Below are 13,866 nucleotides of genomic sequence, written 5' to 3'. Positions count from 1 at the left end.
ATGACTTGTATTGTTCAGATTTGCCATAAAGTCAGAATCCTTGAAGGGAGATGAAAAATCCTGAGGAACTTTTTGGCATAATTCCATTAGGCTATGCTCTCTCTTACCCTCTCCCCTCTCCGCCCCCCCCCCCCCCCCCCCAATAATCATTTGAGCTGCAGAACCCTCAGGCTTAAAAGCAGACAAAGGAGATAAGAGAGGAGGAGGCCTAAGGAGTGGTCCTAGGTTCTTAAGATTTCCATTTATATAAAAAGGGAGATTGGGAGCATACTTTCTGCCCGGTAAGAAGGACTTTGCATAAATGAAGGGCCAGGATGTCATATCTTGGGTAACTACCATATCTGCAGGTGGGACAGATGATTCCTTTTGACTCAGACCTTTGTGTGGAAGGGGTGACTTTGACTATCATGAGTGGTTTTTCTCCAGGCTTCTCTGTCCAAGAGCTGGAAACCACATTTCAAACATATAAACACAATGTAGTATCATGGCTTATAGACAGAGACATGATGTAGACATGATCTTATTTTAAAATGTGCTAAAAGCTATTGAATCTGTTCAGGTCAAAAGAGAACTGAGCAAGTAATCAGCAAGTTCCATCAATATTAACAATTCTCTTGGCAGTTGCAGGAAACACCTGCTCTTTCTCACGCCTCTCTCCATCCTGCCAGATGGCCATTGCCTAAGCTGCACTTAAATCTTTCTCCACAGACACATCTAGTAAGTCAGTGCTTACAGTCACCTTATTATTTTAGTTATCAAAACTTATACCAGGGAGTGGATGTGGCTCAAGCAGTTGAGCTCCCGCCTCCCACATGGCAGGTCCCGGGTTTGGTTCCCGGTACCTCCTGAAAAGAAGAAAAATGAACAAGCGTCAAAACAAATGGAAAAACCAACTCAGGGAAGCTGATGTGGCTCAGTGGATGAGTGCTGGCTTCCCACATATGAGGTCCCAGGATCAATCCCTGGCCCCGGTACTCCCTACCCCAAAGCAAACAAACAAAAAAACTTACACCAAACTTTCTACTTTATCAGGAAAACCAAGGAGTCCAACTCTCAAGAAATGCTGGACAGTCCCATTATTTAAAATGTCAGCATTTTCAGTAAGTAATTACCCCACTATTTTTGGTGATTAATTTGGGTCCATTTTTGTAGTGTTTCTATTATAAAATCTGATCTTCCATATATAGGGATAATCTTTTTGATTAATTTAATTTCCAAGTACTGTTGAATCTACTCTTTTAGCAACTCTTGTATCTCTGTGCTCCACTTTACTGGCCTTAGTTTTGTGTCCTGCATTACTTTGGTAGCTCTCAACTATTTTCACTGCTCACAGTCATGATTCCCTCCAGTTGATTATTCACTGCTGCCAGAGGGGTTTTTCTAAAACACAAATATGTTCATGTCATTCTGCTTAAAATAACTAGTGATTCCCCAAAGTTTTTGAGGTAGTTTTTGAGCTTCCCTCCTTGGTTCAATACAGGGATCTTCGGTGATCTGGCCCTGCCTTCCCTTCAGGCTCAGTCCTGTGTGTATCCAAGTCAGGCACAGGGCCTGCTTATAGCTCCCTGCACATGCTGTGCTCATCTGCCCTCCCTTCCTTTGAAAATCTGATTCTTTCATCCTGGAATGCCTTTCCTTATCACACTTTCTTGCTTTAAATAGCTTTTACCTTCTTGAAAATCTCATCTTAAGCATCAACTCCTCTAAAAAGCCTCCCTTGACCCCTGCTTTAGATGACCTCTGTGCTTGGGCTTTGCAGCACTCAGGTGCACAACTCTAGCATGACCCCATCACCTGATGCTATATTTTGTGACATATTAGTCTGCCATCCCATCACCCATTATAGGTTCTTCAAGAGCATGGACCATGTTTTCTTGGTCCTTGTATTTTTGGTACCTAGTTCCATGATGAGAACATAGTAGTTTGTTAAACAAATGGATGAGCTTAAAAATTCTATGAGCTCTTACATAAAGGATAATGGTATGTTCAGGTTAATTGCTCCTATAAGGAGCTAAGTAACTTGCCCAAGGTCATGTAGTTAGTAAGTGATGGAGCTGGGACTTGAACCCACAACCTAAAGCCCTGAGTCCTATATACTTTCTGTTAAGTGATTTTGCAATTTTGTAAGGCATAAGGGAATTGATCTATTCTGTTCTATCCTGAGTGATAGGCAGAATAATAACTCTCTAATTGTGCCCAGGTCCTAATCCCCAGAACCTGTGAATATGTTACTTTATATGGAAAAAGGGACTTTTCAGATAAATTAAAGTTAAGGATCAAAAGATGAGGAGATTTTCGATTATCCAGGTGAACCCAACCTAATTGTATCTATTCTTAAAAGTGAAGAGCCTTTTCCCCCTGAGGTCAGAGTCAGAAAGAGACATAATAGAGGGAGGAAGGAAGAGTCAGAGAGATGTGATGTGAAAAGGACTTGGCTTATCATTGTTGGCTTTGAAGCTGGAGATAGAGTACCACCAGCCAAGGAATACAGATGGCCTTTAGAAGCTGTAGGAGGCAAGGAAATGGATTCAGCTGTAGAAGTCAAGGAAATAGATTCTCCCTAGTATCTCCAGAAAGGAACACAGCTCACCAACACCTTGATTTTAGCCTAGGGAGGCCACTGTCAGACTTTTGATGTACAGAACTGTAAAATAATAAATATGTTCTTTTAAGCCACTAAATTTGTGGCAATTTGTATGGCAGCAATAGCAAAGTAATACAGTGGGGCCATCTACAATAGAACTGTGCTCAGTTTTGGTGTTGCTCAGCTCTACAGCAGTGGTCAGCTGGGATAGACACAGCTTTTCCCTGCCTTAGCAGCCATGCTAACGAGTACAGAGTACAGTTTGTAGTCAGATCAAAGATCCATCTAGTGCCAGATTCCATCACTGACAATGTTTCCAGGGCAAGATTCTCTTCCTTGATGATAATGGCAAAGGTCGGTCAGGTATACCTCTTAGCAGCTTCATTTCAGCATCATATAGTATGTGCTCACTGGATAAGATGCGCTTTGGGATTGGGTCTCTGTTCTTCCGTTTCTAGCTCTCTTGCCTGGGCATACATCACAATCTCTTTAGCACTTCATTTACTCAACTACAAAACTCAGTGGCTGGATGAGACAACGTATACTGTCCTTCCCACTCTAAAATTCTTTAATTTCCTTCATAAATTGCTTTCTGCTAAAACATCTGGGCTGTCAAAGATTCAGCAAATGCATTATTTGGCCTTGTTTAGATCAGACATGATGTATACTCTAAATTCTTGATTGAAATGACCCTAAGTAAAGAACTCCATCTCTTCTTCACTTCCATAAAATTGCTTTTTGTACCAGCAGAAAGAAAGAACTTGTGGTGATTAAACATGCAGGATCTGGGGATGTATCCCAGGCCCCCATTTACTAAGGTTGGAATCTTGGACAAGTTATTTAACCTCTTCATGTCTTGATTTTTTTGTCTGTAAAATGTAGGTGATAGGAGTATTTACTGCATGAAGTTGTGAGATTAAAATATTAAGTGCTAAGAACAGTGTCTACAATGTAGTAAACAAAACGAATGTTAGCTATTCTTATATTATCTTAAAACTGTGAAGCAGCAGAATTTAAAATAAGATTTTGAGAATAAGGCACATTTATAGGTAGAAGATCAGAATGTAGCCAGGTACCTGCTTACCTTTTATAAAGAAAGGTCGAATTGCTTTCCAGATGGCTGGATTATTGTTAAATATGATACCATTTTCATGCATGCCAATGCACTGCAACCCAAGTTTGCTACCAAATCGGGAGCTGTAGTGACTGTGCTTCATTATGTGGAACATACTTGAGGACCTGAAAAGAAAGCAAACCTTTGCATTGATTTTGAAGGGCCAGGAGAACAGATGACACTTTTGACTACCAGGCTCCCTTAGCAAATGCACGTTGATCCAAATGTATGATTTCTAGTGTTCAGGTTGAATAAGCACTTCTGTTGGCATGAGACCATCCTTCTTCAGCTGAAACATTTCTACCTACTGACTCCGTGTTTGAGCATCACCAAAGATAGAAAGATGGATGGCATGGCCAGTCAGACGCACACATGCACACATAAACACACACACATACATCCTAATTTCCATCTGTTTGCTAACTCCAAATCACCCAAAATACTACCCACTACTGGGGTTCAGAGTTCAAGGCAGTTAAAAAGTGGACCCTTACTACTACCACAGCTATGAGCGCTTGCAGTCTCTCAGGCAGCATCTGGCATCGCTCTCAACAGTGCCACTCCCTGCAAGAGTGAGCCTCCGAATTGGGAGTTACAGTTGCTGGAACTGCTGAACTCTCCTCTAGTTTGGAACCAGCAATTCTGCCTAGTACTGCTCATCTCTAAGCCGGCCTGGCCCTCAAGGAGGTTATCAGTCTGGGTTTGAAGGTTGCTTTCTTGGGTACCATTTCTGACCCTGGGCTTGGCTGCCTGGGCTGTGCCAGGGAAGCTCACTTTGGTGGCAACAGCAGCTATCTTGGGGCTCTTCTTTCCAAGGAAAGCTAATCAAGTCTCCAGGGTCACAGGGTTCTCCATGACGTAGGATGTGGGGAGCCATTAGATAGCCCTTGGCATGACAACAGTGGGCTTTGCCAGTAACCCAGGCTCCCTCGAACATCCCAGCTCCTTCTCTACTGTTTTCCTTCCATGCCCAGTTTTGGCTGCCAAAGAGGAGTGAAGCTAGGAAGGAAAGCATAACTACTTCTGTCTCTCCCCATCCCATCCATTTCCTCCATATCCCAGTCTAATTTTTGAAGTACAAAGAGACACTAATTATAAAATATTATAAAATTCTAGCTGAAGAAGTCCTAGGGGGTTGCACATGTGAAGGGAATAGTATCTTCTCAGGACAGTGGTACAGAATTCCATTGTAGGAAAAACTCACTTTGTTAAGATGTTTTGTTATCCTACAGTCATTGGACGAAGAAGTTTCTCTTCATGATAAATGGTGGTGGCAGGTGGATTCTGGATGGCAGGTGGAAGTGGCACGAGGGGAGGGAGAGGTGGAAAGAGCTGGGATGAATGGCATGTATGTAAGAATTCTATGGTGGTCGTGGCGGAGGGCTCCTGGTTCACAGTCCAGAAGAAGAGGGACTTTAGGAGAAAAGAATGTCTGTTGGGAATTTATGAAGTTGAGAACGGTGAAGTATGTGATATAAACTCTTCATCTATCTAGAGAAAAATTAAGAAATGCTGAGGGTGACTGAATTTCTTATAGAAAGTGGAAAGGGACTGAAGTTGGAAAATAGGTTAGTACAGGGCCCAGGTGGAAGCAGGCTACCTGGTCGAGGGCAAAGGAATGGCTATTGCCATGAAGGTTATGGGTCAGGAAACTGGAAGGTAAAGATTCAGGAGCTAAAAAGCTCTATGGCCAACTTTACATGGGAAGTAAGAAGGAGGGTGTTTGAGGACAGATGGGTATGGTGTTCACTATCAGCAGAGAGAGATGAATAATGAGCAGAACATGTGCATGTTTATGTGACCATTGTTTTGATAAATGCCAATATCATAGGCTTAGAGTGACTGAAGGACCAGATATATACACCACTTGGAGAAATCAAACGAGATGAACTTATCTAAAGGGTACAGAAGAAAGTTCAGTCAGGATACAAGGCAGGGAACTGGGTGAGAAAGGCACAAGCATTCAAATCCTCACACCCTCAGTCAGAGGGGTGCATAGTTATGATCAGGTTGAATGAATGAGGAAAGAAAGGCCACATCTCAAGGCAGGGCTTTTTATATAGGAAGCCAAAGTAGGCAAGGGCCCCCATACCTGAGGCATGAGACCTTCAACCATCTCTGTGATACTGAATATGCAGTAGGACCACCGCAGACATGGTATGGCTCACTCGGGCACACACACAGCTCTCATTTGTCACCCTCTGACTCCCTAGGCTAACAAAGGACTTTATCCAGCTCACCTGAGGGGCACGCAAGCCCGCCCTTAATATTATAAGGCCTACTTCACTGCATTTATATGTAAATAGCACAGCTAAATACAAAATCGGCTTACTGGGAAGTGGACGTGGCTCAACCGATAGAGCGTCCATCTACCATATGGAGGGTCCAGGGTTCAATACCCAGGGCCTCCTGACCCATGTGGTAAGCTGGCCCATATGCAGTGCTGCCGCGCACAAGGAGTGCCATGCCACACAGGGGTGCCCGTGCATAGTGGAGCCCCACGCGCAAGGAGTGCGCCCACAAGAAGATCTGCTCCACATGAAAAAAAGCGCAGCCCACCTAGGAATGGCACCGCATGCATGGAGAGTAGACATAGCAAGATGACGCAACAAAAAAGAGATGCAGTTTCCCGGTGCCACCTGACAATGCAAGCAGACTCAGAAGAACACACAGCAAATGCACAGAGAACAGACAACAGGGGGGAAGGAGAGAGAAATAAATAAAATAAATCTTTTTAAAAAAATCTGCTTACTAAAATGGAAGCATATGCACACTGACTTCTCTTTATATATTTTTCTGCAACTTCAAAAAATTTCCGTTTTAGGATATGTCATTTTTCCTGGTGATAACGAGAACAAGAAGGGACAGGTAATTAAAAATCGAGGCCAAGTAGTCGCAGAGGAGTAGAGGTTTTCTGTGGTGCAACTGTGCAGAGAGATGAAGAAAGACCAGGCAGTCAGCTGTAAGCTGTTCCTAGTTCACATCTCAGCTGTATTAACAGCACAGGAGTCAGACCATGTATAAAAGTTGCCTACCCTGTGTGCCCTGGTGGGACTCTGTCATAGACAGAGCTAAAGCCATCCGACCTTTGACATTGGCCTTGGGAACTAAACTGCTCAGTACTGCTAGGTCAGTTAAATATAGATCCCCCAGAGCTTTTTTGACCTCAGTATTAGAAGTTATCCCAGGACCAGGGTGGAATCCAGAGGCAGGGATCATAAAATTAGGGCCTAAACTTGAGTGGAGGAATAGAAAGAAAATCTTCACATTACTGCAAGAAAGGAAAATATGTTTATAAAAGTCTCCGTGATACTGTGAGGGAGTGAAAACCTGAACATTTTCTGGTGTGCAGATGGAAAGCAACTGCATGGTACCCAATACTGCAAATTCATGATACACAAATTATCATTTGTGTTATCTTTGTTCTAGCTGTTGTTACTTTTTAGTTTTGGTGAACTTAATATTTGTATATAAGATTTTCTTATATTCATTGTAGCTCCACTGGAATCTTTTTCATTTGCAAATTCTACCCTGGGAGTTTTCTGAAAACGTAATCTCAAGGATGGAGAGTGGCTACTATGTTACATGCCACTGGCTCAAACTGGGCTGGAGTGGCTGCCTTCATTAACACTTGCTCCTATATAGAAAAATCATGCTATAGGAAGGACCAGAATTCTTATTAATAGATTTGAAAACTCTAGCCTTTCTTACCTTCCCATTTCATTCTGTAATTCAGAGATTAATTCAAATACTCTGTTCACAAACTCGAATCTAACAATTTTGAGCACTTAGAGGCCAACCAGAACACAATTTATTTTTCTGTTCTGACCTCTAGAGCTTTTGTATATGCATTGTCTATTTCTTTTGAGGAATCGTTAATCAATTATAAAAAGAAAACAAAAACCCCAAACAGAAAACAAACCCAACTCAGAGTTAGTTTTAAAATCAGTGGCCTTCAGGGGGCGCCAACATCTCAGCTATTTTGAGTCAGAAGCACAGTCTTGGCGAGGGACAGAGCAGACAAAGCAGCAAGGATTCACACAGTAAGTAAACCGTGACTGACTGCAGAAGACCAATTTAGAACAGGTCGTTAATGAAAACTAGGTTGGATTTTTCTAACAAGAGTAAAAGGGAAAGTGGAAAAGAGAAGGTTGGTAGAGAACTAGGGATCCCGGTCCTCAACTCCTCCTGCGCTCTAGGCAACAGGAAAGACCTCATTCCCTTGGGGGGGGGGGGGGGGGGGGGGGAGGGGAAGGGGGCTGTAACACTGGCCAAGGGAAAAGATATACTGTTTGGGAGAGTTAAGATTTCTCACTGCTGAGGAGAGACCAGGTGGGTCTCTAAGCACAGTGGGGACAGTGGGGAGTGTAAGTTGTCTGATCACTGGGGTCATTCTTCTTCCGTAAACATGACTGAAGGTCAAAAGACATTGCCAAAGATTGCAAACCCATTGTCTAGCCAAAAAAAAAAAAAAGTTGACAGGAAGCAAGCTTTTAGGTGGTAAGGAGGAAGGCACCTTCCAGATCTGAGAAAGAAGATTTTATTGTCAATCATTAAAATCACTTGTTTTCCACCCTCCTTACCTTCCTTGGCCCTCTCCTTACTTTGTCAACTGTGGATAAATTAAACTCTTAACTTACTCTGTGCTTGCACCTGATAGCCGAATGGGACTGGGGAAAAACACAAGCAGCATGCATGCACACTGACTGGTCTCAGTTTAAATCAGGTGGGCCCTAACTATAGCTGGCAATTAACCACATTTCCCTAATCCATTCACTTTCTCACTTTAGAACACTATTATATCCCATCTCTGTTTCCTCACATGTTCTGCTTCCTCTCTGCCCAGTCTCAGCTGAAGACTGTCTTTTCTATTTTACTGAAAAAATAGAAGCAACTAGAAGAGAACCTCTGCAGGTTCCATATATTCATCCTTCTTTCCTGTTACCATGGATGAACTTCCATATCCCTATTCAAGGCCAACCCTCTTCCACTTGTCCCCTGGACCCCATCACACTCTCTATAATTAGTCATTCCTATTACCACATACATGCTGTAATTCCTCCTATCTTGAAAAACAAAACTCCTTTGACCCCATATCCCATTTTAACTACTGTTCCATTTCTCTTTATCCTTTATGGCAAACTTCTTGGAAGAGTGGTCTATACCTGCTGCCTCCAAATCTTTCCCCATCCTCAACTCTGGCCAGACTTTTAGCACCACCACTCCCTTGAAACTGTTCTTGTCAAAGTCACCCATGACCTCCCTGTTGCCAAATGCAATGCTCAAATCTCAGTCTATTCACTTGACAGAGTTGACAATTCCTGCCTCTCTGATATGTATTCTGTGCTTGGCTTCCAGGTTTCCCCTTTTCTGTCTGGCAGTTTCTTCTTATTCTCCTTTGCTAGTTTCTGACCACGTAACGATGGAGGGTCTCAAGGCTCATTCCTCCTCCATTCTCAATTTCCCACCTGGATGTCTAGTAGACATGTCGAGTCTGACATGTCTAAAATGAACCCTAATTTCTCTCCACTCCAAACCTGTTCCACCTCTCTCAGGTAACGATATCCTCGTTCTTCTGGGCGTTCAAGGCAAAAACTGTGGCGTCACCTTGACTCTTCTCTTTCTCTCACACTTTGCCTTTCTTTTTCTCCAGTCTGTCAGCAAGTCCTGTTGGCTTTACCTTCAAAGTATCTCCAGAATTACACCCCCTACCTTATCACATTGACTGCCACCACATGGTCCAGCCACCTTCGTCTCACCTGGATTATTGCTGTAACTTTCCAATTGGTCTGTCTGCTTCCATCCGTTGTCCCCTTACAACCTCTTCTCAATACAGCAGTCAGAATAATACTGCTGAAACACAAATGAGTCAGATATGCCACTTCTCTGCCCAGAGCTCCTCAGTGGCTTCCCATCTCATGTGAGGTAAAAACCAGAGCTGTTACAATGACCTGCAAGATCCAGCATGTTCAGATATCCTGTTACCTCCTTGATTTCATCTCCACTATTTTTTCCACTCAGCCACATTAGCGTCCTTGAACATTTCAGGCAAGCTCCCACCTCAGGGCCTTTGCATGTGCTGTTCCTAGTCTGGAATGCTTTTTCTTCAGGTCTTTGCATGGTTTATTCTCTCATGTCCTTCAGGTTTTTATTCAAATGCCATCTTCTCAATGAAGCCTCCATTGACCATCTATTTAAAATTGCACCCCATCCCTGCAAATGACCCTCCTCCACACATTCCTACTTTAGCTTGCTATATAGAACATACCTGCCTGATAATAAATGTGACCAGCCATGCTGGTTTGCCCAGGACTGTCCTAGTTTTAGTACCAAAGTCCCACTAACTGGGAAATCCCTCACTTCCAGGAAAACTGAGATGTCTAGATATTATACTTTCATACTATATGCTTTACTTATTTCATACTGTATGCTGGTATATTAAGAATATCTTGGCAGCAGACTTGGCTCAGTGGTTAGGGCATCTGTTTACCACATGGGAGGTCCGCGGTTCAAACCCCGGGCCTCCTTGACCCTTGTGGAGCTGGCCCATGCGCAGTGCTGATGCGCGCAAGGAGTGCCCTGCCACACAGGGGTGTCCCCCGCATAGGGGAGCCCCACGCGCAGGAGTGTGCCCCGTAAGGAGAGCCGCCCAGCATGAAAGAAAGTGCAGCCTGCCCTGGAATGGTGCCGCATACACGGAGAGCTGACACAACAAGATGACGCAACAAAAAGAAACACAGATTCCCATGCCGCTGACAACAACAGAAGTGGACAAAAGAAAAAGATGCAGCAAATAGACTCAGAGAACAGACAACCAGAGTGGGGGGGGGGAGGGGAGAAAAATAAATAAATAAAATCTAAAAAAAAAATTATCTTTTTCCATGAAGATAGAGATTTTTGACTGATTTGTTCACCACTGTATTTCCAGAGCCTAGAACAATACCTAGGACACAATAAGTTCACAATAAATATTTATTTAGTCAATGAATGGAAAGCCAATAATGACTTATAAATTAGGATTATCCAGTCCTTACTGAATTGTAAATGCTCAATAAATGTATGTTGAAAAAATCAATGAATCCCTTGTAAATTTATACATGATTATAACAGATGTGCAAAGATAGAACTTAGCCAAAACCAGCAGAATATCAGCCCTTCTCTTGCCTGCTCACCTCAAGTTTCCCACGTGGTCAGCTCTTCCACTCACTGCCTGCACCCCTAGTTGTTTAGGCAGCAGCACAGTAGCACTCATGCCTGATGCTCTCCCTTGAAGTTCTTCAGCCCCTACCCTTGGGGGACTGTGCTGGTTGGAAAGGCCCTGAAAATTGGACTGTGATCTCTACACAGCTGTAATGACTACAGACTTCAAACTTTTCAAATGAAGAAAAAATTTGACAGACTATTCAAATAAAAATGAAAAAGCTTTCTGAGGTCCAGTGGGGTCTTTTCAAGAGGTACGGGTAGTTCTGGAAGGGACTTGAAGAGCAGGCAAGCGAAGGAGATTGGGACAAACATGTCCTATTTCCATGGGGAACTTAGCCTTTAACAACAAAATTGAGTGACTCTGAGGCAATTAAGGAGAACACAAAGACTCCAACAACAACAACAAAAAAGCCTGAGAGGACAGGACAGGCAAAGAACTGGAAGAGCTGCATGGGTTGTGTCCATAACTCCATAGTGAATCCGAATGGGACTAAGTCAGGATCTGGAAGACCACTTTCCTAATTAAGATAAGCTACCTCTTATGCTACCTCACACTGCAGCAAGGACCTTTCTTCAGGAATGGTTTTAAGATGAGAATCCCTCTTTGGGAATTTATCCTGTGATGCCCCAAAGGGAAATTTCTGTTTTGTTACCCTGGTCCCTTCTCAAATCCATTCATTCTTCCCTCCAATTCTAGTTTTATACCTCCACCACCTTATCTAGGCTAAGGGTAATACAAGAACACAAAACCACTCCAACCATGCTCAGCTGCTTCTGCTAAAGCCAGGGAAAGGCCCTCCTGCCCCGGAGGCCTCTTACCTCCTTTTCCCCTCTTTGTAGGTCAGAGGTTTTCACTCTTGGCTGCACAATGGAATCACTTGGCGTTTTAAAAACATATCTGGATCCCAACCCCAGAGATTCTGGCCTAAAACTCTGGGGGGCAGCCTGGGCATTGGAGTGTGTAAAAGCTCCCCAGATGACTGTAATAAGCAGCGAGGGTAAGCACTACTGCTCTAGACCCTCAGCGGCAGGTAGATATGCTTTTGGATAAATATCCTGAGGGTCAGTTCAGCTGTCTGCTAAGGGAAATCAGTGACGGAGAGGCAGACCCTGAACTGAGAAAGGCTGGAAAGCAAGAATGAAAGTCCTAGTTTCCCAAACCCGAAGGCCATCAGTTCCAGGACAATTTTGAGGCCATAGTGAGTTGCAAATGTGACTAAAGTCTTGACATTTTCAATGAGATCAAGAACATAATGAATTCACCATAGCTCAGGAGGCCAGAAGTAAAATCAAAGAGCAATTATGACTTGGTCACTAGAGCACTGGTTCTCAACTTCCAGTGCATATCAGCATCACCCGGGAGCTTGTTAAAATAATATTAAAATCTAACAATAGAGTTTCTTATTTAGTCAGTCTGGTGTGGGGCTAAAGAATGTGCCTTTCTAACAAGTTCCCACTTCGAGGATCACTGCTTTAGAGTGTTTCACAATGAACTTAATTGAATGACATGTCCACCTAAAGCCATTCTTATCTACTTCTGTAAACATGGCCTGACTTAGCTACTCTTAAAAGTGTTACACCATCAAACTGCATGAAACAGAAAAAACCCTAGGTGAAACTTGAGGTGTTTTGTAGATTCAAAATAAAATTACTGGATACTTTGAAATATATTGAGATATAATGCATTTTTATCCCCTGCCCTTTTCTTTCAGATATTTGGGTCGAAGAATTGGGCTGTAAGGACAGCCCATTAATTTATGAAATGATGTGTGTAATCTTGGCCTGAAAAAAGTAATGTACTTTCCAGGAGTGCTTTTAATTACTTATGAGCAATAGTCTGTATCGGAATGGATAACTCTAATAAATCAGTAAACTGCCCTGCTCAGTTCTAGTTTGTGGATAAAGCTCTGTCAAGGGATTGTAAATATAAAAACCCATTAATGAGAGTATTGGCAGACAGCTTTGCTAAAAGTTTAGTAAAGATATCTGAAGGCTACTGAAATAGGCCATTTGCAATCTTCATTATCTCTGGTCAATTAGCAAGAAAACTAGTTCGTCACAGTAAGATGATGCATATTTGGTTAACCTTAGAGTGAATTCACTCTGCTAAAGTAATCCAGAAAATATAAAAAAGTAAAGGAGGGGGGTGGAGATAATGTTTTTTAAAAGTAGGCAATTTTGTTCCTGACTTAGGATCCCTCAGCCAGTAACCACGATATATGAATGACTTCTTTTTCTACTGTCTCCCCATCCATAGGTACTCGGCAGCCTGGCATTAGAAACATATTAGCAAATTGGTTTCTTTGTCTCAGGCTAGACCTTTTAAAATACTTATTTGTAGAGATAAGACCCAAATGTTAGGAAACCAGAAAAGATTATCACCTCTTCCTAAAGTACATTTTGTCAAAAGCAAATCACCTGGATTCTAAGCCTCTGCGTTCCCTGCCTAGACATTCTTTGCATAATTTCCATCTTTCTAGAGTTCACTGTCTGTGTATCTCTGGCCTCAAGCAAAGCCCAATTATTCCTCTTGTCTTCAGGGTTACAATTTGAGCTGAGAATCCTCACCTTCATTTCAGATGTAAAATCACAGCATAAGGAACTATATCAATATATCAAAATAAATCGTGTTTTTTTTTAAATAGGAAGAAGCCCAGCCTCAAAATAAAAATTTTATATCTCAGATTATTAACAGACTTACTTGCTAATAATGAGTGTTTCCTCTCCACCTATCCAGACTCTCATGAACTCTCCATACATCTTGTTGTAGTAGTTGCAGGCACTGCCAATCCCCATCCACAGGAATCTGCCGTGTGAAATGAGGGGGCCAATGCCCATACAATAGCCAGGACCTAGGAAAATCATCATAGCACAATCAGCGTTCTAGCAACACAAAAGTAGCAACTTCTTTTTGTAAATATTCTTCTTGTTCTTTCATAACAAAATGTTCTTTTACATCTTCTGA

The 13,866-nt window shown here is 42.5% G+C and overlaps 1 protein-coding gene and 1 long non-coding RNA gene across 2 annotated transcripts in view; one reads left to right on the top strand and one right to left on the bottom strand.

The window, feature by feature from the left end:
• The window catches only part of LOC131278005 (uncharacterized), an 89,701-nt gene that overhangs the window by 14,975 nt on the left and 60,860 nt on the right, over positions 1-13,866 (top strand). The gene's annotated exons all lie outside the window — the stretch shown is intronic.
• The window catches only part of CYP19A1 (cytochrome P450 family 19 subfamily A member 1), a 33,269-nt gene that overhangs the window by 13,956 nt on the left and 5,447 nt on the right, over positions 1-13,866 (bottom strand). The window contains exons 2-3 of the mRNA XM_058294198.1: positions 13,603-13,753; positions 3,669-3,823 (exon numbers count right to left, since the gene is read on the bottom strand). Coding sequence (XP_058150181.1) covers positions 3,669-3,823; positions 13,603-13,753 — 306 coding nt within the window. The remainder of the gene's footprint in view (positions 1-3,668; positions 3,824-13,602; positions 13,754-13,866) is intronic.

The sequence above is a fragment of the Dasypus novemcinctus genome, chromosome 3, assembly GCF_030445035.2.
Source record: "Dasypus novemcinctus isolate mDasNov1 chromosome 3, mDasNov1.1.hap2, whole genome shotgun sequence".
NCBI classification, from domain to species: Eukaryota; Metazoa; Chordata; class Mammalia; order Cingulata; family Dasypodidae; genus Dasypus; species Dasypus novemcinctus.
The sequence above is the reverse complement of the archived record's forward strand: the minus strand, read 5'-3'. Positions and strand labels throughout refer to the sequence as shown.